Source organism: Ammospiza nelsoni, chromosome 22 (assembly GCF_027579445.1).
Source record: "Ammospiza nelsoni isolate bAmmNel1 chromosome 22, bAmmNel1.pri, whole genome shotgun sequence".
NCBI lineage: Eukaryota > Metazoa > Chordata > Aves > Passeriformes > Passerellidae > Ammospiza > Ammospiza nelsoni.
In genome coordinates this window covers 3,311,116-3,336,790 of record NC_080654.1, presented here as the reverse complement: position 1 = coordinate 3,336,790, position 25,675 = coordinate 3,311,116, and the positions used below count along the sequence as shown (strand labels likewise).

Genomic DNA, 25,675 nt, shown 5'->3' with positions numbered 1-25,675 from the left:
CACAGCCCCAGGCTGGGGGAGGAGGACACGAGCTCCTTCCTCTGGTTTCTCACACAGGGCTGAGTAAACTTTGGTGCTGTGGCCAATTCAGAAGCCATTTTCCAAAAACCTTCCCACACCCCATTCCTGAATTTCTTTCTTCTGTGCCATGAGAGGCCCATCTCTTGGAAGTCCACCCTAAAATCTGCCCCGTCTGGCCCCGAGGTGTCATGCCTAGCATGGCAGAAATCACAGCACTGTGGAAACGGGGCAGGCTCAGGATTTCCAGCTTCTTCCCATCGACCTTGATGATGTCTTGGGACACAGAAGCCTGGAAATACCTTCAGCACTGCCTTGAGCTGTGCTCTGGATGGTTTTGGGAAGCTTTTCCTCTGCTTCCCGCCGGCAGCACAGCCCCAGCTGTCTCCCACCACGGTCGCGTCGCTGAAAAAGCATTTCCAAAAAAGAACCAAAATTATATATATATATGTATACGTACATATATATGTCTATACATACACACACACACGTATATATATGTATATATGTCTACCTATATATACACATATAGGTTGACAGGCAAGCTGCCAAAGTAGAAAACATCAGATCACCCAGTTTGCATGATGCGTGTTAAAGAAATGAGACTTTTAGCCCATGACATCTTCTTTAAAAATGAGTATTTAAGATCTTCAAAAATTGCTACAGTACAAAAAGTGTTTGTGTGTGTATATATATTTTTTTTTTTTCTCTCTACATATACCATATGTATGGACTGGAATGGATGACCCCACCAGAAGAGATGCCCCACTTGTCCTCCACAACATTTCCAGGCGTTATTGTCTCAGCTCTTTGCAAAGTCTTTGCATCAGTTCATGGCACATAATGGTAATTATTGGCACAGGTTCAGAGTCACCATCCATGGCCGGGCTCCAGGCGCTCATTCCTTCCCTTTCCATCCCTTTGCTGGTTCCTCCTCCTCTTCCTCCTCCTCCTCCTCCACAGGATTCTTTACTCACACACTTTCGTTTCTCTCCTCCCAAAAACGTGCTCCTTGACAACGCAGTTACCTATAGGCGTGTTCATTTTTATAAAAATATATTTGGCCCATAGAACGCTGCTCTTTGAGTCTCCTACTGGTAAACAGAAATGGTAGGTACAGGTAACCCATTATTTTTTTTATATTTTTTACAGGTTCACCAATGGAATCCTGTTGAGGACGAGAAGAAAAAGAAAGATTAAGTCACGACAGGGGATTTGCACCAAGTCTTGCATCACTGCTTGGATGATCTCTCACAGCCTAGAGGTTTCCTCCTCCTTCCCCCTTGGCTGTGGAGCTGTGGGATTCCTGGGGGTATCAGTGACCTCCTCCTCCTCCTTCTCTGCAGCTTCTGGTCTGTTCTGGGGATTGGGACCACTACTTCTCTCTCCTCAGGGCCTTTACCAGAGTAGGATTTACTCCAGATCATCCCTGCATTCTGCAGCTTCTCACACTCGGGCCTTGAGCAGTGAGTGCTCTGGCAGACGAGCAGATGATGACAAGCATTAACAAGATTTTCTAAAGTTAAATCTAAAGAATCAATAGGGAATTGGTTAAGCACCAAACCAGAGATCCTATCAAAGTCCTTAAGCTATTTATTTACCTTCTACTGGAAGATGCCTTCCTATGCAATTTTGGACCCTCAATGTGAAGACAATCACTCCCCATCACTGGCGTGTGGCCACTTGCTCTACATGTCTGGGACATTTAATGAGCTGTAGCACAGATGGGCGTGCCAAAGACAGCTGCCAGCAGGTACCTACACCCTGTACAGCCATGCTCAGGATACACATTCCTGACCCACACATCCCTAACCTGTGCCTTCTGCCTGGCTGGGATCAGCATCCACAATGTGCTGTCTTTTTTGTTCCAGGATTCTTTCTCTAAAAAACCGCTATTTTTAAGCAAGATGCCCAATTCACCATCTCCAAGAACAACCCCGAAGTCTTAATTAGCGAGACAGATTTTCCAGAGTCCTTAATCTCCTGTGCTGGGGCTGTGCTGGGACTGCTGCTACTCCTCCAAAGACAAGCTGGGATCTTTTATGATGACTCATTATCTGTTAATGTTAACACAAACCATTTGCTGTTGTTAGGCAGAACGGGGCCAGCAGCAGCTGCGGCCGTGTTCCAGCGTGGCTTTCCCACACATTGCTGTCAGCTCTGTGACAGGGCAGGGTCAGGCTGGTGTCACCAAACCAGCACAGCTGCTGCCCCAAAGTGTCCCCTGCCTGCCAGAGGTGCCCAGCGTCCCGTGGCTCCTGGTGGTCACTGGTTAATGCACAACAGCAGGGTGTACAATTGGTATTGTATCCCAAATAGCCTCTTTGTGCAAAGTAGGTCAGCGCTTGATCAACCTTACAGATTTTTGTATAATCTCATTCCATGGGGTTTTTCAGTCAAAGAGAGCGGGATTAAGGACAAGAATAATGCGGAATCTCAAACTTCATTTCAGAAAGCCCCAAAGCCAGGATGAAATCAAGCCAAACCAGCCATCCCATGCTGTGGTGCCTGGACAAAGCCACTCAAGTCTTTGGCACATGTCCTGTGCTGGTCTGCAGAGCGGTGCTGCTCCTGCTTCTGTCTGGGTGCTCCTCCAGCACCACTGGCACCAGGCAAGAGAAGTTTTCCTTTTCATCCCTCCCTTCAGGTAACTCCTGAGAGCTTCCTTACCTAGCCAGCCCAGGGCTGCACTGAGGCTGCACTGCTGCAGACAGACTGACTTCTCTGCCTGCAGGAGCAGCTGCTGCTGAGCTGTGACATCTACCAAGGAGCTGGTGCTCCAGCGGGGCCCTGAAACCAGCACAGGCAATCTGCTGGAAAGCTCCACCAGCTGCTTGCCAGGGGCAGCATTGCCTGCTGTGGGCAGGGATGGTGCCCTGACAGGGACCATGCCTGCAGCACAGGAGCCCTCCCCGTGGCTCCTGCTGGCACAGGAGGAATCTGACCACAGCAAACAGCTTCAACATCTGCTCCCTGTGTACCTGGATGAGTTTTACCAGGTTTCCTGACACAAACGTGGCGCTGCCTGCAGCTCTCTGGGCTGGAGATGCTCTGCAGTGCTGTCCCTTATATCTGCTGCCTCAACTGCTCAGCCCAGCCTGATGATGTTGTCGGCATCACCCAAGGCCAGGGTGACAGCTGGGCAGTGCTGTGGTCAGTCCTCACACCAGGCTCACAGACTGTCAGATGTGAAGTCGACATTAAATTCCAACTTGGTGGTCATTTCAACAACTGTAGTACCTCTGTCCTGCCACCCCTGTCCTGGGACATGCCACCTGCCTTGTGCCTCCAGCTCTGGCCCCACACCATCAGAAACACCAATGTGCACACAAGACAGCTCAGAGCTGTGAAATGCTGTCAATTAAAATGTGTAAAACACCAGGAGAAAGGGGGTGTGAGGAGAAAGCTGCATGTGGCCCCTCCAGCCAGAAAGCTGCACGTGCTCCAGATCATCCTCCTCCTCTGCTGTGGTGCAGTGGGTCAACAGCAACTGTCCCCTTCAGGTGACCTTGCTGCAGCTGTGGATGCCAGCCAGGAAATACTCATTCCCCCGGAAACGGTGCAGCCCAAGCAGCTGCATCTCCTTCTCCACCAGCCTCTCCCCTAGAAACAAGAGCTGGAGAGGCATCCTCCATGCCCGCACTCCTCTGCTTCCCTCCATCCCACTGCTCCTCTGGCACTTGGCAGCTGGTGAGAGCACAAGGCAACCGCGGTGGCAGGGACAGCCTGGCAGGGACAGCCTAGCAGGGAGCTCGTCTCCGTGCCATCTGCACCTCACACAGTGACACATGAAAACTTGGAATGCTCATTTCACCTGAGGGATTTCCCAACAGCACCTGGTTTCAGCTGGGACACACCACTTATGCAAGTGTGTCCCAGAAACACGCTGGTGCAAACACACCTGTGCAGAGTAAACACGCAGGGAACAGGTAGAACAGGTTTGGGGATCAATCTCATTTTGTTATCCTTAATGAAACCAAACAGCAGCTTCCAGAATTGAGTCTGTAATTGAAGTGCCATTACAGAGCTAATGCTCCAGGTACGAGCCCGATAGATTTTTCCAGAGCATGTCAATGTGCGTTTCATGGATTCCATGAAAACGGATCAATGAGAATTTCAAGGATTTAATAAGGCGTAATGGAATGGCTTCAGGCTATTTAAAGAAATCTACGCAGGTGACCAGGGCATAGTTTTGGCCTGGGGTTTCACAGCACCTGGGGCAGGAGCAGTGGGATCCACACAGGATTCCTACAGTGCTTCAAGCTGCTCCTTCCTTCCCCTCTACCCGAGGCATGGAGAGCTGTAGATGGCATTGAGTGTAGCTGTCTTATTTCTTTTCAATTCACTTTAAGCCAATGGAAAGACTTCCAAAACTACAAAACTGAGGATGGAAAAGGCCCAGTGGGTTATTGCTGAGGCTGGTGTTCCCTGCAGATCCTCCATGCTCATTCTCCTGCTGCCCTCACTCCTGGCACCAGCTCCTGCCTGGGTTCCTTTGCCCTCTGTTCCCTGAGACAATGGCCACAACAACAGAATCAGAGAAAAAACATGAGCATATCAGTGGATGGGGAGTGAGAGCCTCTCACCTTCACCAGTGAAGCTGCTGCAGCCAGAAGAGGCTCTGGGGGGGCAGTGGGGCCATGCCAGGTGAATTCCTGCTCTCTGTGCCCCACTGTGCTGGCACACACCTCACCTGCCCTGTCTAGACACCACAGCCCCAGCACGGCCAAGATCATTAACTTTTTATTCCCTTCCATTCTAATCTAATTATATTTCTGTGTTCAATAGCTGTGCATAATGTTAAACAGGCTATTCCAAGTGAGCTGCAGCCAGGGAAGGCTGGAAATTTCATTTACACTGAATATATGATTCATTACAGCAGGGACTTGGGACAGAGCAATTAATTCACCTGAGCACGTGGCTCAAGCGGGCACTGCTGCCCAGGGCGAGCTGGCACACACAGACTTTTCCTGCCACTGCCATCAGCTGTGCCACCTTCAAAAGTGACACAAGGAGGTGAAAACGGCTCAGGGCAACTCAACAAAAGAGAAGGAAATCCCCAAAGATTGTACTGTTGCAACCTTAACATCGCTGCACTCCTTCAGTCACAGCAACACCCCAGGTGTGACCGGCTGATGGGGACTGTGCTTGAAGGGTTGGCCTTGCAGAGCAGCAGGAGGAGGAGGAGGAGGAGGAGAAGGAGGAGGAGGACCCCAGCACCCTTGCAGTGAGCATGGAAGTGTTCATGACAGCCAACATCACCAAATGAGCTTTCAGATACTGGTGGAGCGTGCACGCTCCGACGAGGCGGGCTGTCCATCATGCCACCAGAGGTTAATTACAGATCAGGCCATTTCCCAGCACGGAAATTACTGTGGCTTGCTGAGGTTTCAGAGGTGGGCTGGAACCATGGGATCAGGCTGAACTTCAAGGCTGCCCCAGGCACTCTTTGCTTTTGAGTCTTTGTCCATCCCACTCCTGCCCTGTTAGTGTTGGCCTGTCTGCAATTAACCTCCCTGGAAAAGTGAGCCTTGTTTGGCTCCCAATGCCCCATCCAGGCATGGAATGAGTTCCAGTCGCACTGAAGGAAGTGCAGGGGGAAGGATGGCACCGGGCAGGGTGTGATGGGCACAGCAGGGGCACAGGATGGGTGCGGGATGGATGCGGGGAGCGCGGTACGTACCAGGAAACAGCCCGCTGGCGTCTGCCCTGCGCCCAGAAGTCAAACAGGCTTCGGCCAGTCAGCAGGAGATTTCAAACCATTTCTCAGACACAAAGGCCACGGGAATAAGATGCCGGTCAGAAGAAGAGGGTCTGCAGTGAGCAGAAAGAGGGGCTTGTACACGCTGGTACGTAACACACACGGCGCAAGCCGGGCTGGCCTGCTGCACAGTCAGCTGTTCTACATCTCTCTGGAGTGATGCTTTGAGTGGGCTTGGGTGCACCAGGCTGCCTGGAAGTGCTCTGGGATAGAGGGTCCCAGAAAAGCATCCCTGGATGGTGATAAAGCCATGATCTCTGCTAGTCATAACACAGGCACTCTCTGTCACCTGGCTGGAGTTCATATCAAACCAAGGCTTGTGGACACCCAACAAAATGGTGTGACAATCCCTGCCAGTTCTCCACCTCCTGAGATGTGAAGAAACCCTGGAAAATGCAGACGAGCAGAACTCTGCACACATGTAAGAAATGCTGATTGCAAAGGCATCAGTGCTGGCTGAAAGGCATTCAATTGTTGGCTCCAGGCCTGTCCTTGGGGCAGGCAGATCTGGGCTGCGGCTGCCACACATGCCGTGGTTCCTCAAGGCTGTCTGGAGCATCAGCTGCTCATTTTCTCCCTCAAAACTCTCTGCCTGGCTTCCCCTCCACCTTTGATGGGGGACACACATTTACCATATGGTGAAACCACACCAGCACCCAGTGAAAGCACTCTGGAGACAGCCTGTGGTGTGGTAAACATCGCTCCCAACCCCACTGCTCCTGATCCCCCCTCCCTGGGCAGGCAAGGGGCTGGCAGAGCAGGGCCACATCCCTTGGCTGCAAACGACGCTCCTTGTTAGCGCCGTGCCGTTGTTTTGCAGCAGCCAAACGGCTCATTTGGCTCTCGCTGCCTGCTCCTCCATTAATCACCTGCTTGTTTGCAGCCGATGCCACTGAGGAGACAGCACGGGCGCTGGAAAAATGGATCCAGTGGCATTTTATGTGCTGGCAGGAGCAGCAGCAGCTGGGAAATGAACACCGTGTGTGGTGCTGAGCTCTCCCAGCCCGTTGAGGCACCCATCCAGCCTCACCACCAGAGCTGGGGTCAGGGGGCCAGTTCCACACTGAACTATGAGTGGGTGAGCACCCAAGAGGTAGGAGGCTCTGCCAAATGCTCCTGGAACGGCACCCCTTGTGGAATTTGCAGGCAGCCTCGACAAGGGAAGAGATGAGAATCTTGACTACATGTTTCAGAAGGCTGATTCATTATTTTATGATATATATTATATTAAAAATGCTATACTAAAAGAAATAAAGGATACAGATAGAAGGCTAGGCAAGAATGATAATACAATCTTGCGACTGACCATAATATCAATACAGCTGGACCTGTGATTGGTCATTAAGTAAAAACAATCTACACGAGACCAATCAAAGATGCACCTGTGTCGCAGACATCTTTTATGAAAAATCCTTTCCTTAGGACTTTTCCTCCTGAGAAGCTGAAAGGCCTCAGGAACAAAATGTAAACAATGGTTATCTGCTGCTGTGGAATGCAACAGGTGCATCTGTGATTGGTCCGTGTTGGATGTTTGTAATTAATGGCCAATCACAGTTGGAGAGAGAGCCCAGCCACAAACCTTTGTTATCATTCTTTCCTATTCTATTCTTAGCTAGCCTTCTGATGAAACCTTTTCTTCTATTCTTTTAGTATAGTTTTAATATAATATACATCATAAAATAATAAATCAAGCCTTCTGAAACGTGGAGTCAGATCCTCGTCTCTTCCCTCATCCTAAGACCCCTGTGAACGCCATCACACACCTGTTGGTAAACAACCTCCAAACCACATTCTGAGCAATCAGATAATTATTGTTTACATTTTGTTTCTGAGGCCTCCTAACTTCTCAGGAGAAAAAAATCTTGCCAAAGGGATTTTTCAGAAAATATTTCAGTGACGAGCCCCATCACCCCAGTGGTATGGCGCTGCCCCCACACCCAAACCACGGCGCCCAGCTCACCTGTTTCCATTGAAGGTGGTTTTATAATCCCCGGGCGAGTGCAAGGTGTCCTCGGCGTAGACGGGCACGGGGGTCCGCACGCACTCGTGGGAGCACTGCAGCGTCTCGTTGTAGGCGGTGAAGATGTCGAGGGCGCTGGGCACGCGGGCGGGGGCGAAGTCCGTCAGGTTCTGGCAGCTCTCCTCCTGCTGGTCCAGCTTGCGTTGGTGGCTGTTGCGCCGGGGGCGCCCGCTCTGCGCACAGCTGGGCGGGGGGAGAGAGAATCGGACAGTCATGGCATGGTCTGGGGTGGGAGGGATCTTAAAAACCCTCCAGTTCCATCCCCCTGCCATGGGCAGAGATGCCTTCCACTAGATTGGGTTGTTCAACCCTGTCCAACCTGGCTTTGGATTCTTCCAGGGCCACAGCTTCTCTGGGCAGCCTGTGCTAGGTCCTTACCACCCTCATAAGGAAGAAGTTTCCCTTAAGATTTAATCTAAATCTTCCCTTTAGTTGAAAACCATTCCCCCTGTCCCATCCCACTGTCTGTCTGTGTGAAAACTTTCCCTCCATTATAAGTCTGTTACGGCCTGAAAGGCCAAAGCAGAAGGGATGGGAGGCACAGCGTATCCCTGAAACTTGGCAAGGGAACTCACCTGATTGACCAGATTGTTCCATATTATATTAGAATTCAGAAATTCCAATTCCAATTCAGAATTGGAAAGATCAGCCACAAGCAGTCATTTGGCTCGGTGCTTTTTTATAAGAACCAAATTTACATTTTAGACACAAGCTCTTTCCCATCAGAGGAATGACTTAATGAGTCACACTTTTGTACCTGCAGGAAGCAAAAGCCTTTTCTTAAGTGAAAATATGTAGGTGAGAACAATGAAGTGAAACCCTTTCCATTTGGGAGACACCAACAGGTTGGAACTTCTCAGGATAAACGAGCTCAGGACCTGGAATGACACAGCAGAGGGATGGCTGGCAGGGCAGCCCTGCTCTCCGGGGGCTCCTCCAGCTCTGGAGGCTTCATAAGGATCTCGTGGCTGCACAACACTTCTGCCTCAGTACGTCAGAGACGAGGAGAACCCCAGCTCGCAGGAGCCGCCCTCAATCAGCCTGGTCCTATTTCAGGGTCTAGACACTGATTTAATTAAGATGCCACTTTTTCCAGATGGGATTGACAGCGCCTTGCAGAACGCTGGAGTTTTGGGAGGTGGCAGCTCCGAGGGTGGTGAGAGCTGGCGATCTGTGGAGGGGCACTCCTGGGGACAGGAATGTGGGGCTCTGCTGGGAGCAGTGCTGGCCAGGGTGACAGCATCTGACTGCTGGCTCCGCTCTGCTTGATGCAAGTGAAAGAGACAGCCCTAAACCAACTGCTGTCTCCCCACGGCACGTGTGCAGGAGGAGCAGTGACAAGAAGGACGCTGGCTTGGCACGCAGCCATCACTCACCCATCCTGCTTGAAGGGGACAAATGCCAGCCAAAGGATGGGGACAGTGACTGTGTCCCTGCTGGGGACAGGGCCAGAGCATGTGGTGTGGGTCACTGAACGCAGCCTGAAATCAGGCAATGAACCGAGGCAGTTTGGGTAGAGTTGAGCAAACTCCCAGGTACTGTTTCTTCTTCACCTTGGACACACCTGGGTGCTGCCCACACTCTCCTGCTGAGGATTTTCTCCGGTGATTTCTCAATTTCACTTACTGTAAAGCATTTCTATTCCACACTGATCACTGGATTTATTTTTTCGCCCCTTTTGGCTCCAGCAGCAGTTACTGAGCTGTTCTGCCAAGCTGTGGTCAGCCGGATCAATGACTCGTACCGCTCACTGCTGCGACTGGAGACAAATCCCACAAGTGTTTCATAAACTATTCTCCCTGCTCCTTCACTGAAACACTGCAGCAACCAGGGGAGTTCAGTGAATTAAATACCACTCGAGATAAAGCAGGGAGCCTCACTGGCTGTTCCCCACAAGTTCAGCTGTGGGGACAGAACCTGTGTGCTTTCAGTTGGCTGCTGCTCAGCATTACAGCTATACCAAGATGAAGATGCCTCCATAGCCCTGCAAAGGGCTTCTCCTCTCATCCCAGCTAGCCAGCAGGCTCCTCATCAACCCGGTGCTGTAATTGCCTCCTGGCTGCAGAAATTGATTTGCTGCAGCACCCACGCAGAGCTCGGCCAGGCCGGAGGGGAGAGCCACCAGCCAGGCTCCCCCAGCCCCGTGCTGCAGCCGTGTCGCTATGCCAGCAACGCTGACCTCAAAGTAGGCCAGATTCCCTGGGAAAATAGGTAAAGTGAGGAGTGCCTGGAGCGAAAGCTAACCTATTTTGCCATACGCCCAAGCCACACTGAGAGAACAAACCGGAGCACATGAAGCTGGAGGAGCACAGCAGCGCCCCGGGGCTTGGGGCATGCTTCAAACCGTGGCACCTGAGGGGCTTCGACGGTGCCCTTCTGTCCCTGGGGTCACAGGGAAGGGCAGGAGGTGCAGCTGCTTCTTGCCAAGCCAGGCTGGGGATTTTAGGAGCAGCATAAAAGCTCCTTAGGGAAGGCAGTGGAGGAGCTGATGGCACTGGACAGGTCCTGGGAACACCTGCTGTGGCCCAACACACGGCTCTGACTTCTCCAGGTGGCACTGTGCTGAGGCACGTGTCCCATGAGACTTGTCCACCCAGCCTGGGCAAATGCTGGTCCCCAAAGCCACTGGCCAGGTGGTGTGAGGTGGGGAAGCTGCAGGGGGACAGCTGAACCCCGATGCACCGGCCTCCTTTGGAGGTTTTGCTGTAAACCCCCCATTTTCTCCTGCAATCCCAGCAGGTGCCACAGGCTTTAGCACCTGCAGCGGGATGGGCACCTCCATCCCCACCCTGTCCCCATCCCACACCACTCCCCCAAGCCAAGCAGAGCAGGAGGGACCTTACCAATTTTTTAAGACAAGAGTTGTTATCAGCGCAGCTATGACCATGATGAGGGACACGGTAATAGTGATTATCTGATGAACAGCCAGACCTGCAGACAGAATAAAAGAGACAGTGGGGATGGGAACTGAGGGGACCCTGGCAGAGCCCCCCCATCCCCACACAGCCCCCCACCACCCCCTCCCAGCACGAGGCCACACACAGCCCCCGGCAGCAGCGCCGCAATCCTCTCTCCTGCCTTACACAAAACAAATCTGTAAGCCAGGCTCCTCATTTCCTATCCTCTCAAGTATGTTCCTTGTCAGCCCGAATTAGGCACGAAGAACGGAAGAGAAGTGAAGACGTCTCCCCTCTGGGACGGAAAGGGAGACGAGCACAGCCCTGCACCGGGTGCGGGATTCACCAGGGAGAATAATTACAGCGCTGGCGGCTGCTCGCCTCGCAGGTCGGGTGGGCTCATTTCCCCCTCTTCACCTTCCACGGGGTATCATTTTGGCTCGTGGATCATTCCTAATGAGCAGTTTGGAAACAAAAGCGGCTCGCTGTACACTATGTTTGTGATTTTGTGCTGCCTTACAGTTGCAATTTCGTAATGAAATGATTTTTCCTGGCTGCAGCCCAAGGATGTGCTATTTTTCACAAACAGATGTTGCAGCTCCTGATGGATGGTAGTTTTAATAAATAAATAAGTCCTAGAATGACAGGAAAATAAGCAGTTTTATATATATATCTGTATGTGTCTGTGGCAAGGACGGAGTCAGTGCCAGGGCCATGGCTCAGCTGGAGCAGGGGGTGGCAGGGGGAGCCAGGGGCAGCACTGGGGCAGCCTCTGCTCCTGGGGAAGGACTCACTCGTGGCCCCTGCGCTGGCAGGGTGGGCAGCAGCCAATTCCAGCTCAATCCTCAGCTGCTCCACCTCTAGGTTTCACCTCACAGGGAAAATACCACACTGGGAGGCTCCCCACCTCCCAGTGGCACCCCACCTGCTGAAGGTGAGGCCCAGAGAAGGACTTCTGAGTTCCCAGAGGGTGATGGCGATGGGAGCATGTCCCCACGGGCCCGAGGAGGGCGGTGGCAGCTCGTGGCAAGTCGGGAGTGACACCCACCCTGGCAGCAGCCAGCCCGGCCGCATCCTGCACGGCAGCCTTGGAGCAGCTCCCAGTGGGACGCTGCTGGGAAAGATAAAAGGAAAGGCTCTAAAAATAAAATCAAACCAGCCCAGTGCCCGATTCCTTTGAAAACAGAAGCGGAGTCGGGGACGAGACCTGCTGCAGTGCTGGGAGCTGAGGCAGCGGTGGCAGGGCCACGGGAGAACCTAACGATGCAATTAATCCTTGCATTTACGTAATGGGAAAGGCACAGGCAGAACAGATTGCAGGTGGCTGAGCACTGGGAAGGATGGCAGCTCCTTGGAGCAGGACACATGGATTTTAAGAAAGGCTGGATAATTTTAGACTCCATCATACACATAAGATGCCATATGTACCGGCACAGCAAAGTTCCTTTACATCATGTATAAATTCTGCAGAAGCCAGGGGGGTTTGAAGGGGACAGGAGACCTTTGTCTCAAGGCTGGTGATGGGCAGAGGGAAGGCACCCAACAGGTGGTTCCCCGGGAAGCCCTATAGCAATGCCTGCTGCAATAAACACTACCAGGTCTTTATTCTTAATTTACTAATATATCAATTTATGAATATATCAAATATTTTCTATTAGGCCCTCAAAGCATGTAGGGCCAAACGGAGCAAGATCAAGCAAATATCCAGTCTGTCAGAGGTGGGGTTAATGTGTGGGGCATCCTCTGAGAGGGAAATGTCCTGTAAGGGACATAAAGCACCCTGGTGGGTGAAGTGAGGTGGACAGAGATGCTGCCAAGGGCAAAGCAGTGTTTTAGATTAAGCCCAACGGGATGGAGGAACGGGACTTGGAAGATAAAATCAATAGCTCATGGGGCAAAATCCTCTTCCTCCAGTGCAGGAAACTCCCCATGAGAGCCTGTGCCCCCAGAGAGAGACCCCGGGAGCAGGGATTACAGCGCCTGGGCTTTGTTTGCTCATCTCCTTGGCAAAAGCTCCGATCCCAGCGGGTCACGGAGCCCCGTGGCCATGTAATTACACGTTATTAACCGTGGAAACAGGGAGCTGCAGCGGGGAGGGACACCCAGCCCCGGCCCCTCTCACCTGCAAACGCCTCAGCCCGGCAAGGGCTCCCCCTGCCAAGGCTTTTACCAGGCAATTTGACGCAGTGACCATTTAACTGGAGGGTAATTACAGGAGAAGTATTTAATGGAGCCGAAAGTGTGTCCAAGCCTCTCTGCGCTTCTGCTAGTGCAGCAGAATTCCGCACGCCGCCTGCCAGGAGGGAAAGCTCTTCAAAGGCGCTCTCTGAACCCTCAGAAATGCTGAAATATCTCTGGGTTTTTCCACTCTCGTGCCGTCCGCTCTCACTAGGGCCTCTAAATCCCCAAGGTGGGGGGGAGAGGGGCCACAGAATCCCCAGCAAGGCAGCACAACCCAGCTCCATATTCCCCACATCCTGGGCAAAACCCCAATCTTCTCAGAGCAAGCCAATGCCAGGGCTTGCTTCCTTTTTTTTTTTTTTTTTTTATCTGTTATTTTAAAGACCATATATTTGCTGCTGAGATGAAAGTGCTGAGGTTTGGCCTTTTTGGCCACCTTTTGAAACGGCTCCTGGACAGCTCTGCATCAATGGAATTAATTCCATGAGAAAAATCCATTCGAGACTAATGTCTTGCTACTGCAGGAGCACGCCATGGCAGCGAACAGGAGATATAAGCTCTTAATTAAAAACAAAGAGAACCTCTATCCCCCAAGGCCTTTATTTCAACAGCTCTGGTTAGGGAGCCTGTATTTTTCATTTTCCCAATAAAAACAGCTATGAGCTGCAACTCTTTGAAGACCCTCGTCAAGGCCTTGAAGCTGCATAAAATTAGAAAAAGGAGAAAACAGCTCTATTTCATTTGAAAGGGAGAAAACTGGCATTACTCTTACAGGCCAGATATTGCTACCCCCAGTCTCTTCCCACACTTGTGCTGTGTGGATCTCCCTCTCCTCAGCATCCCATCCTCAGCCCTGGCATGAGTCCCCTTCCTCTGTTCTCACATGCCCTGAGCACCAGGATGCCAATGCCTCCTCCTGAGCATTGTGGAGAAGCTGGGGCAAAGCTGCTGGACTCAAGAGGCTTTACAGCTTCCCCAGCCATCAGAAATCACATCTGAGCCCCAAAAACCTCATGCCCTGATAAAGCTGCTTGCGGACAGAACAATTCAATCAGGAGCGTGGTGTGGCCTCCCTGCTGCCACCGCCGGCCTTTCCCAGGGGGGATCAGCCAGATTTGGCTGTAACGTGAACCTACTGCTGGTTAATAGCTTGTAAGGAAAATAATTTACAAAAGCCACAAGGGTCTGATACAGGGGTGGAGACACAGCAGAAATCTTCTTGAAAAGCCTTGTCACAGAACACAGCCAGTTCCTCTGCTGCCCAATCCACCATGCCACAATTGGCTCTGCTCTTCCCAACACCTTGCTGGCAAAGCTGAGGTCAGCAAAGCTGCTTTGGTTTTTCACCTGGTAAATCAGTGATCTCTCTGAAACCCAGCCCAGGGAGTGTTAGACATCCTGAGGTGAAAATGCAGCTTTTCAGCAAAAAACCCACCACGGCTCCTGGCAACTTCCTGGTATTTTGAGCTGGACTGATGAAAGAAAGAAAATATCTTCCCGCTGCCGCTGCTGCTGCTGCTGCAAAATGTTTTTGCCAAGAAGGAAAATCCTGGAGGTTTATGCTAAAGACACTGGGACTTATCTTCTCAGGTGTTACAGCAAATATCACCGAGCAATAAATACCTGGAGAGCAGCAGAGGGGAGTTTCTGGCTCAGTGAGAGGCACGTGGGAGGATGTGCACAGGCACGTTCGCAATCCGCGCATCCCCGGGAGTGTCCCCACTCCCTTGTAGGGAGAGCTCAGCTGATGGCCACGCTCCTTTCTGGCTTCCATCATCATCCTCCACCCTTCAGGAAAGCTGCAGCTATGCATGGCCCTACAAGGGATCCTTTGGGCAGCTCCCAGGATGGGTAATCATGGTTGCCAGCCCAGGAGACACCATCCAGCTCCTTCACCTCCTCTCCGTCCCCGAGCTGCGGCACCACCCCACGCCTCGGCACGGCGGATCAAAGAGGCAGCTCCATCCTCGCTGCCCAGTGTTTTCTCTTTTAAACACATTTTATCTTTAATTAATTCCTTTGAAGCTTTTTGCATCTACTATCTCCTCGCCTCCAGCAACCCCCTACTGCACCCTCTTTCTGGAGGCAGGGTCATCACCAGAGGGAAGCAATGCCTCTGTTATTATTTATTCCTGACACACAGCTGGCTGGACATGGGGAGGGGTGGCCTGGGGCCACCACCAGCTCAGATCCAGCTGCCAACACCCCATGGCCCCCACATTCCCCCAGGAGAACCCCAGCCCTGGTGAAGGGGTGTCCCTGAGCACCAGCTCTGCCACAAGCTCACAGACTGCGGTGCCAAACGCGCTGTGACCGGTCATCAAACACCACTAAGAGCAGCAGACAGCACATGGAGTTTTCTGCCTTATAAAGCACTTAAAGGTTTAATTAAAGATGGCTTTATCCTAAAGCTCCTGAAAGGAGGCTCAGACAAACCAGCGAATGCAATTCCTGCCTCGTGCTGACAGCTCTGATTCATTCCACTCTTCCTTGCTTTGGCTGAGGCTGCAGGACCTGGGGATGCTCTGCCTTCCTGGAGGAGCCCAGCCCACGTGGAGAGTGCCCGGTGAACGCTCCTCACAGCCCTTCCCACTTGCAGCATGCTGGAATTTTAATTATTCCCCTCTTTGCCTGTTCCAGAGTAAAACGATTGTGACAGCCCTGAAGAAGGAAGCACATTTTTGAAAAGCACAAGCATAAACTACGCCTGGGTGAACATCCTGCACGCCCAGCTGATGCCAGCAGTGCTGTGCTGCATGGCAGGGGTGGCACAGGGACAGGAGCACCTGAGCCACAGGTCACCTGAACCCCCACAGCAGCACCCACAGGGCCAGCACATGCACCTGCCTCTGCTCTCATCCCAAGCATTACCTGCCATCACTCCTCTGCTGCCTCTCCTGCCTGTGAGATGAGTGATTCCTATTCCAGGGGAATTTTTTTAAGCTTGTTTTTGCTGTCAGCGACTCACGGAGGCATTGTTTCTGGCTTTTTTCTCTCGCTCCTCAGTGAGGAGGAAGGGGGGCGAGAGGATGATCTGACAGAGCAGAGCTGCTCCCATTGCTCATCTCAGCGAGCACCGCTGCCTCTGCTGAAGTGAAGCGGGTCTTTTTTACCACCTTGTGTGCACCCCAAGGACCCCATGGTCCTGCACAGCCACCAGGGACCCAGAGGAAAAGCACAGAGGGATACCAGGATGCAGAACAGGAGGGATATGGGGGCAGCAGCACGACAGCAGCCACTTGCTCTGATGGAATTAAATGTGGGGGGATCTGCGTGGCTCCAGGAGCCTTGGGACAACTCTGCCAGCTCCTGTGGGTGCCACACACAGGTGGTTCCACCCTGACCCCCCTCCCCATGTGCTGGGGACAGCTGAGGGACCACAGGCAGCGAGGGCAGCACCGCACCCACCGCGGGCTCCCGTCAAGGCGCCGCACCGGGCAGGGACTGGCAATGCTCGCTGAGGCACATAAACCGAACAGGCGAGTTACCTCATCCTCATTTGTAGCCATATGTTTTTCCCAGCAGAGAACAAACACTTCCAGCCGCTACAGCTTATATAACAGAGCGGAGCAGGGCTGGGAAGCTGCACGGCTTCGCATAGGCGCCGCACCAGCAAAACTGGCACGGACTCTGCTTTGAGACAGAGCCGGCTGCTCGCTCCCAAAACGCTGTCCTGAGGCGTAGCAGGGGCATGGAGCTCCCACTGGGAGCATACTGAGAGCTCTCCTGGGTGCTCAGCCCCAGCACTGGAAGGAAAAGCGGATCTGGACCTCAGGAGCTTTTCAAGTGAGGGTGGATGAGCTGGGATCAAACAGGGCCTTTAGACCCGGGAAGAAGTTTATCACATTCACTGCTTGAAGAGAAGTTAATTAGCAAAAACTCAGATCATGGAGAAAGCCCCTAATGAGAGCTAAAGCCTGCAGATTAAAGCAGCTGGCCCCCTGGGAGCTGCTGGGGCTGCAGCTCCCTTTGTTCTGCAGGACAGCAGTGGTGGCACAGGCAGGTGGGTGGCATCACTGCCAGCTCAGCTTCGCCTAAACAAGGCAGCCCACTCCAGCAAGTCCCAGAGCCCCAGCACATGCCAGGAGCCATCCTCCCACAGCTGGTGCAGGCAGAGGGGCTCCTGCAGCTGGCTGATGGCAACAAGTCCACTGGACCCCACCCTCCTGGACTGGATGATGCCACTGAGGCCAGAGGCATTGACCCCAGCAGGGGGAGACCAGGCTGATGCTCTCATCATGCAGAGAGCAGCAAAACCCTCAGCCCTTATCAATACTCCCTCGCTGATCTACCCAGCCCATTTCAGCGTTTTGTAAAAGGTGTGTAGGCTGGGAGTTATTTTTCGGCTATAAATAACCCCTTTAAGTCAGGAACAACATCCTGGTTGCATCGTCTCTTTTTGCCAAGCGGGGCAGGCTGGATAAATTAATTGGGATTAAGATTAGGCCGTAAAATTCCTTTTCATTTCGACTAGAAAATCGCAGTGGGCTCAAAGCAGTCGATGCACAGTGAGTAAACTCTGTAAACTATCCACCGGTATCCCACGGTTTAATATCAGCAATAACAAATATAATTTGCAATAAATGGGAAGCAGCTTTCCCATCCATGTCCACGCAGCAGCCGGCGCCGGGGGAAGGCATTGCTGTGCCGAGCGTGATGCTCAGCGCGATTACGGGGAGATGGGCTGTGGATGGAGACTGTAATGGGAAAACACAGCGAGCGGCTGGAAAACGCCTCGGATAAAAGCGATAATCAGCGCCGAGCGCCTGTTTAATGTCACACTAACTCCTGTCCCGGGCAGCGCTGCCACGGGGACACTTGTGAACCCGACTGATGTCCCCAACACCTCGCTGTCCCCCTACCTGTGCTGTCTCCCAGCCCACGCGGCGGGCGAGCATCCTTCCCCCCGCTGCTGTGCCCTGCGGCCGGCTCGGCGGTGCTGCTGCGCCCGGGGCCGCTGCGGGACCCGTCCCCGCCGGGCACTGGAGCCGCGGTGCTGGGGGGCACCCGGGGCGGCGTGGCGGCCGTGACGGAGGTGACAGCGGCGGCGGCAGTGCTGGCGGAGGTGGTGGCAGCGGCGGCGGCGGCGGCGGCGGCGGTGGTGGTGGTGGCGAAGGCGCTGGGCAGCGTGCTGCTCTCCAGGGAGTCCTCCTCGCCCGTGGGGCCCCACACGATGACCTCGGGCAGCGCCGTGGGTCTCCCGTCCCGCGGGGCGAAGCCGCGGCCGCGGAGATGCCGCCGGCCCCTCCGGGAGCGCGGGCGGCGCACGGGGCGGGCGGCGGGCGCGGCGGCGGCGGGGGGCGGCCGGCGGGAGCGGGGTCTCGGCACGGGGGGAGCGGGGCCGCAGGTCCAGGCGGGGCCGGGGCGGTGCAGCTCCTCCGTGCCCGCCGTGCCCCAGAGCGAGCCGCGGGACAGTCTGTGCCGGAGCGCCGGCCGCGCCGAGAGCTTCGCGCCGGGGCCGGCGGCTGCTGCGGGCTGGCAGCTGGCAAGGTCCATGGCTAGGTGGAACATGGCTATTAGAATCCAAGCATGGCTTCCGAGCGGGCAAGCTGACCTGTGGATAGATAGGGATTGTGTTAGAAGGGCAGTGGGGTAACCCCGTTGTCCCTTTCAGTATCACCCTAGATCTCTGAGCCCAGCCACCCAAAACATCCCCCAGACACACGGGTGTCGTTGTCCTCCCTGGTTCTCCAGCCAGAGGTCCCCAAAACGGCATCATAGGCATGCAGCACCCCATCCCCCTGAAAACTACCACCACCAACATGGCAGGCTGAGGATCCCCACTCACAACTGTGACTTTTCAGTTGGTCTGGGGATGATGGGAATGACCTGAGGATGGATTTTACCAGGAAACACTCTAGAGGAGCGGCCAGTGCCTGCTTTGCCCAAACTCAGTCCTGTTGGGTGAATTATCCAAAGCAGACGGGCCAGGACAGCTCCAGCAGCACAAGCTTTCACTCCAGGGACACTGAGATGCAGGGGTACCAGAGAACCCATCCTTTGCTTCCCAGTCCCACAGGCAGCATGATGAATCCCTCAAAGGGCTGGAGCAGACGAGTCCGTGGGCTCTGGTGTATGCACGTGTGGCCCACCTCCCACTATGGCAGTCACCCACGCTGCAGCAGGAACATCCTCCCACGGCACATCCCCTCCCACAGCATGGAGCACCTAGGCTGAACGTGACCCTGCAGGAGGAGCAGCCCTTTCTGCTGCCCTTTCTGCCACAGAGCAGCTGGAACACCCCTGAGCTGCTGGCAGCTTGAGCAGTTGGAATTTTGCTTTCATGTCACCATCACATCACGTCATGTCACAGCCTTCTCCCTTCCCTAGTGACAGCACACTGAGGCTCTGCTCCCCTCATGTCTCCTCAGTGATGCTCCCCCACATAAATCAGCAAGAAAAACTCTCCTAGGCAAATTTCTGTTGCCTTCTCCCCATCCTACCCCCCTGGAAAGGAAAAAAAAATCGCCAGGCCAAAACCCAAAAATCTTTACTCCATTTTACTTCGCTTTTACAGGAGAAAGACTTTTGTTGAACTCAGCAGGAGTTAATGAGAGCTTTACATGGCTAAACGGGCTAATCCTCTGCAGCAGCGCCCGCACAGTCCTTGGGAGCACGACAGAATGTGCATCTGGTTGACAGAAGCATTTGTACACTCCCTCTGTGCGTGAGCAAGCGAAGCTAAAGGAGCTGACCTGGATACTCCCAGGCACAGGCTTTTTCTGCTCAGAGGATCTCTGCTTTTTTCCTAATTGGGTATTTTTTCAAAGCGTAACAACATTTATTTTGGGGAGGGAGAAGGCAACGCAAGGAAAGAGCGCAGAAGGAGAAAGGGAAGAGCCAGAAACAGACAACAGGAACCAAAATAGTTCAGGCTGGGGGAGGAAGGATTTCAAAGCTTCAAAAAAACCACAAACCACCCAAACCGTGGTGGTGGTGGTGGGTTTTTTTAGAGGACGACAGAGTGGTGGCAGCACGAAGAGTGTCCCCCACGTGCTGCAGGCAGTGCTTCCACTGGTGAGGAGCCACAAGCTCATGCTCCAGCAGGATCATCCAGCACAGACTCACCTTTGCAATGCTCAGGAGCACTCCTGTAGCACCTCAGGCTTGATTTCAGCCTCTGCCCAGCTCCCCTGCATCACCTGAAATGTCTCCTTGCAAGGAAGGAAAGGTGCTGGGCACCTCCTGACATGGCACTCGCCCCAGGTGCCACCTCTCACACCATCTGTGCCCACCCCCAGATCTCATCCTCTTCCCAGCTCTCTGTGCTGCTCACACTCAGAACTTTTATGAACAGCTGCTGAACAGAGCCAGGGAAGATGTGCCCAGCCCAAACTTGGCGCTCACTGTATCCCAGCCATTGCCTGGAAACTTCTGAAAGACAAAATGCCAGTCCTTGCTGCTTGGGATTGGCAGCACACAGGAAAAACAGATATTTCCATCTCCTCCTGTCTCCTTGTGACATTTCAGGCAGAGTGAACTTGCAGGGGCTTGCTTCTGCAGAACCTGCCTGACACAGCTGCATCATTCACAGCAGCATCAGGAGGATGTGTGGGCAGAGGCAACACCCAACCCTTGCCTTGCCCTGGGCCATGCTGGAAATTTGTGTCCCAGCATGGCCAGGCAGTGCTGGTGACACCCAGGACACCGGCGTCCCTCACTGCTGCCCAGGTCACAGGCTCTGGCATGGGGATGGACACAGGAAGGGACACCCAGATGGGGCAGATCCCACTCTGTCCCAAGGACAGCTTGGGTCACCCTCCCACCAACATCCCATCAAGCAAGGGGCCGTCACCCCTGGAGTGTCCTCCTTGCCACCACACCAGCTGGCACGTCCCCAGGAGATGGCTTCAGCGACAGCAGCAGCCAGTCCGGTTACCTCGGAGGAATTTTGCGTGGCATGCGATCTTCTGAGGGCTTTGCAACAACAGATAAGAGCAAGTGTCCTTCAGAATAAATAGCAGCGTGTAGGAGTTGCCGTTGTCCTGGCAACGCAGCGTGATGTGCCCGGCGCGGCGGCGGCAGCGGGGATGGATGCGGCAGCGTGGCGCGGCCAGAGACGGGACCACCCTGCCCTCCCCTGCCTCCCGCGCCCCCTCCCCACGCCAGCACCCTGCCAGGGCCGGCAGAGAGAGCGACACGTCCCGAAGGACACCCACGGAGCGAGGATAACACACCGCGAGGAGCGCGCATATCGGAGCGAGGACACATCCCGCCCGCACCTCCTGCCACCACCTTGTCCTTGCCCCAGAAAAACCTGGGCTGTCCCAGGAGAGCCCCGCTGCGGCTGGCACAGCACGGCCCGGCCCGGCACAGCGCCCCGGGAGTCCCTGCCGGCAGAACAGGCAGGAGGAGAGCATCGCTCGCCTCTCGGGAGCGCCCGCACAAAGTCACCGCTGCTCGGAGGCCGGGAGGGCGTTCCTGCTCTGCCGAGACATCAAACAGCTCAAACACCTCTCCAACGGCACCAGCTGCTCCTCAGGGACAGCAGAGGACCCTGAGCTGCTCCCAGTGCATGGGAGAGCTCCCTAAGTGCACTCAGAGAGGGGCTGTGGCATAGGGAAGGGAACACATCATCCAGACCCACACACAGCATCCATCCGCCTTGGTTTGGGGGCACGGAGCCAGCCCTGGCTGGAGGTACATGTAGAGCCGAGGGATGTATGGAGCAGGGCTGTGGTTACACTCCTCACTCAGGAATCAGGGCTTTCCTCACCCCCCTACAAGCACACACAACCCATTTTGCAAAGAAATTTGAGGAGCGTGGGCAATTTTCACATTCCTTCTTTTCCCATCTTGGAGGTGAATGGGAATGTTGTCCCAAAATACTGCTCGAACTCCAGGAAAAACTCAATAAAACTCTGAAACTGGGTTAGATAAAGGAACGTGGAGTGGATATATTTGAGAAAATGAAATCCTGTCCTTGATCTCCTCATCCAAGGCCTTGTCACAAATCCACTTCCCTGGCTCCATGGATGGTGAGGTGGCCACACTCACACACAGGAAATGAAACTCCTACAAATATTTACCTGCAACAAGCAATAGAGCAGATTTCAAGGAAACTGCTGGGTTAATGACGTAGATCAGGCACTCCAGGACTATTTCCTGAGACAATCCAAGCCCATTCCAGTTCCAAAGGTGATGGAACTGAATGTTGCACTGGAGCCACCACAGCCTCCCCACCCAACGCACCTTTCAGAGCCCTCCCCTGTGTGAAACCCCTTCCTGAATCTTTCCAGGTGCAGCTGTGTGCTTTGAAGAGGAGGACAGTTGGCACTTGATGTGAAAGAGAATAATTTCAAAGGTGCTGGAGGATCTGAGCTCACCATGGTCCTCAGCAGTGGGGAAGAGGCTGCTGTGGAACTTGGCATTACCGTGCACTTGGTACCAACCTCCATATGCAGGGAGGGAATGGCGCAGCATCCAGCATGGAATGGGACAGAACAACCCCTGCCCCAAGCTTGGGAACCCTCAGGGGTGGCAGCATCTCAGGCAGCCCTGATACTGCAGACAGGACATGGATTAATGCAGTGCACCCGCCGTGCTCCCAGAACCCCCCGGCTCTGGTAATGCGTCTGAAAATTAGCTGGGATCACGGCTCTGACAAACATCAAAACGCCACCCGTCAGCACTAACCCACTTCCCCAAAGCCTCAAAGGCTCACTTGAGTGCAGTCCCTTTCATAAGGTCCTTTTTTGCTCTCCAGCATCAGCCCCTTTCTCCCGTGCCTGTGGAGACACTTCACAGGAGCATTAACTGTAGAATAGGCTGATTTTTAATGCAGAATTATACAAATGGAGCCATTCTTCCATTTCATGCCTCCTGTTAGGTAATCTATCGGTATTGCACAGGGAATCAAGGTTATGTCCTTGTTGGGGTGATTTACGAACTCTGAGCATTTCATATCTCCAAACACCAAGCGAGGCAGGGACAGAAATATTCCTGTGAATGCCTGGAGCAGGAGCTGTGGTCAGAGAGCTGGGGTGATGTTTCCTTGACCCAGGCAAGACAAAGCAGGAAAGCAGGCACCACACTCTAGGAAAAGCATCCTTGGCAGCGCGGCTGCGTGTCCTACAAAGGCACTGGGAGCAGGGCAGGTTATGAGACTACATGCAGGAACTCAGTGGCTCCACACGGAATAGAACCAGGCCGCTGCATCCCAGTGGGTGACTTTCACACTGGAGCAGGAGGAAGGGGGGAAAACTTCAGTGGCAGATACTTGGCCCGCGACTGTGTGTCCTCGCCGAGGTGGGGACTGCAGCCACTGCTGCAGCAGCTCTCCTCTCCATCCCGCTGTCCTGTGTGATGATCCCTGCAGTGCAGAGACTGTCCTTTGTTGTCACACTACCAACCATCACCATGGCAATGGAGCATTGCCATTCTGCACTCTGGGCTGGGCCGGGACTCTCCGCAGGGCTGGCAGGAGGGGAGATGCACCATCCCATGGATGAGTGCCCAAAGGCATGTGGCAAGTTATGGCACAGGATTGTTGTTGTGGTGCGGTGTAATAGCCTGTCTCAGTATCCCAGTTCCTTCCCCAGGTGTGCCAATAACCTCTCCCTTCCCCTTCCTTGCCCCCTGCTAAGTGCTGTCTGTCAATCTTGGCATTCCAGAAAGGGCGTTGTGTGATTGGCGAAGTTCAAAAGATGCCTCTCAGCCCTGGGGGACATTGGGCCATCCAGGTATCATTTGTCTTTAATTTAATTCCAATACTTATTTAATTAAAATATTCCAGTATTTAATTCCAATACAGGATCAGCAGGTGACCTTGTGGACCACTCCCACATGGCATCCACCATGTCCCACCCCACACCCCAAGCATCAGCAGCACCATGGAGACCTCTCTCCTGAGCCATGTTCTGCTACAGGATGAGCTTTTCTGATCCCAGACCCAATGGGAACTGGGAACATACAACACACTCTGCCATCTGTAGCCCCAATCTCTTCACAGATAATTATAAATTTGTGAAAATATGGCTGCAAAGCTCTTTAAAGCCAGGACTGGGACTTAAGGCACAAAGGCTGACACACAGTAGCACCTAAGTAAATTAAATGTGCCACATCACTACCTATCTATATTACAGTCCTGAGCTTCAGGATTACCTACTAATAAAAGTGATATTTAAAACAAGTCCTAAGTTCCTCCGCTGCCCCCTTCTCCCCACAAGTAATTAAACCGACGCCGCTTCCCGCAGCGGAGGGGATGGGGTTTATCACGGAGGGAAATCAGCAGAGGGTGAAATAGGTTGAATCCTCCCCGCCACGCTGCTGCCTGTTGGCCAGGCAGACAGCAAACACCCACTTCCCTGGGAAAATGGGGCAGGGAGAGGTTGGGTGGGGCTGGGAAGCCACGGATGCCCCCCAAGGATGGAAATACCAAGGTGGAGGCAGCTGGATCCAACCCTGGGAGTCATGAGAGGGGGGCAGCAGGGCGGCCGTGCCGGGGGGGAGCCACTCGCTCTTCTGCCTCTGCCTTGAGCTCACCCAGCTGCAAATAAACAATTTTACCATTTGAATAGCCGCGAGTGCGGAAGGCATAATTAATACCCAGCGGTACCATCAGCCAATGTGCTGATGCGAGAGGTGCAGCCCCTGCCAGCACCGGCAGCGCTCAGTGCTGGCTCTGCAGGGCCGGCCCCGGCTGCTCTCGCCTCCAGGCCCGTCCTTTGCCACAGGCAGGGGAAGGGCAAAGCCTTGCAGCACCCTGCTGCTGGTGCCCACCAGTGCAGGGCCCCTCTGGTGCATCCCACACCCGCAGGATGCGGCAGAGCAAGGTGGGGAAGAGCAAAAAGGAGCGGGCAGAGAGCAAGCCCACGTGGCATCGCTGCGAAGGCAAGAGCTGTGCCCAGTTGATGCCAAAGTTGAGCCAGCCTTTAACCCCGAGTTTCAAGTTCAGTTCCCACTTTCAAATATTTTAAAAGACACTGACAGGACAAAATGTCCAGTGCCTCCAGCCAGCCTGAGGATGAGTGTGAGAGCTAACACAGTGAGCTGGCCAACACTGTCCATTATGGTCAGCCCGGATTAGCTTGCTCTAGAGAGGGCAGGATATCTGCTTGAGAGAGTTTTCTCTGGTCTTCAAGGATTATTTCAGACAGGATTTGAAAGTGCCAGGGTGGGAAGCCCAGAAGTTTGCTTGCATCTTCAGACAAAAACATGCCTCAAAATTTCCCGTGCAAGACCAGTGCTTGGTAATTTACCTGCCACCGCTCTGGCAGCTGCAGCTCTGAGCTTAGTCTGGCTCCCCTGGGAAGACTCAGAATGCTGCAGGTTCATCTGTCAGTGTGGCAAGACAGGTCCCAGCCAAGCCAGGGGATGAACTGTCTCAAGTGCTTCCCAAGGGGGTTAACACAGTGGCAAGCTCAGGCCCTGAATCCCAGGGTACTACTGGAGCATCCCTCCTGGCAAGGCAGAGTGTGGGTGCTCCTGGAGCATCCCTCCCAGTGGGCATGGGGCAAGTACCACTGGAAAATCTTCCCTCAGCAGCAAAGCCTGGGTACCACCAGAGCATCCCCCACAGTGGGCACAGCTTGGGTACCACCAGAGCATCCCCCACAGTAGGCACAGCCTGGGTACCACCAGAGCATCCCCCTCATGGGCACAGCCTGGGTACCACCAGAGCATCCCCCACAGTAGGCACAGCCTGGGTACCACCAGAGCATCCCCCTCATGGGCACAGCCTGGGTACCACCAGAGCATCCCCCACAGTGGGCACAGCTTGGGTACCACCAGAGCATCCCCCACAGTAGGCACAGCCTGGGTACCACCAGAGCATCCCCCTCATGGGCACAGCCTGGG

At 53.9% G+C, this 25,675-nt stretch overlaps 1 protein-coding gene across 1 annotated transcript; it reads right to left on the bottom strand.

Annotated features, from left to right (window-relative positions):
* Positions 1-477: 477 nt before the first annotated feature.
* AJAP1 (adherens junctions associated protein 1) lies at positions 478-22,300 on the bottom strand. Its single transcript, XM_059487719.1, has 9 exons — positions 22,204-22,300; positions 21,100-21,303; positions 20,757-20,990; positions 19,441-19,538; positions 17,740-18,484; positions 10,643-10,730; positions 7,740-7,982; positions 5,702-5,832; positions 478-1,186 (listed from the first exon to the last, which is right to left on the bottom strand). The coding sequence occupies exons 1-8, from the start codon at positions 22,298-22,300 to the stop codon at positions 5,760-5,762; spliced, it is 1,782 nt and encodes a 593-aa protein (XP_059343702.1). The 3' UTR covers positions 478-1,186; positions 5,702-5,759.
* Between the last annotated feature and the right edge of the window lie 3,375 nt (positions 22,301-25,675).

Bases quoted from the DNA above. Each gene is read 5' to 3' on its own strand.
- AJAP1 (XM_059487719.1), bottom strand. From the start codon at position 22,300: ATGCTGCGCCATTCCCTCCCTGCATATGGAGGTTGGTACCAAGTGCAC. The intron at 21,304-22,203 runs GTGAGCTCAGAT...ATGTCTCGGCAG, and splicing joins CCCCACTGCTGAGGACCATG to AGCAGGAACGCCCTCCCGGC. The intron at 19,539-20,756 runs GTAACCGGACTG...GCTCACGCACAG, and splicing joins CCACGCAAAATTCCTCCGAG to AGGGAGTGTACAAATGCTTC.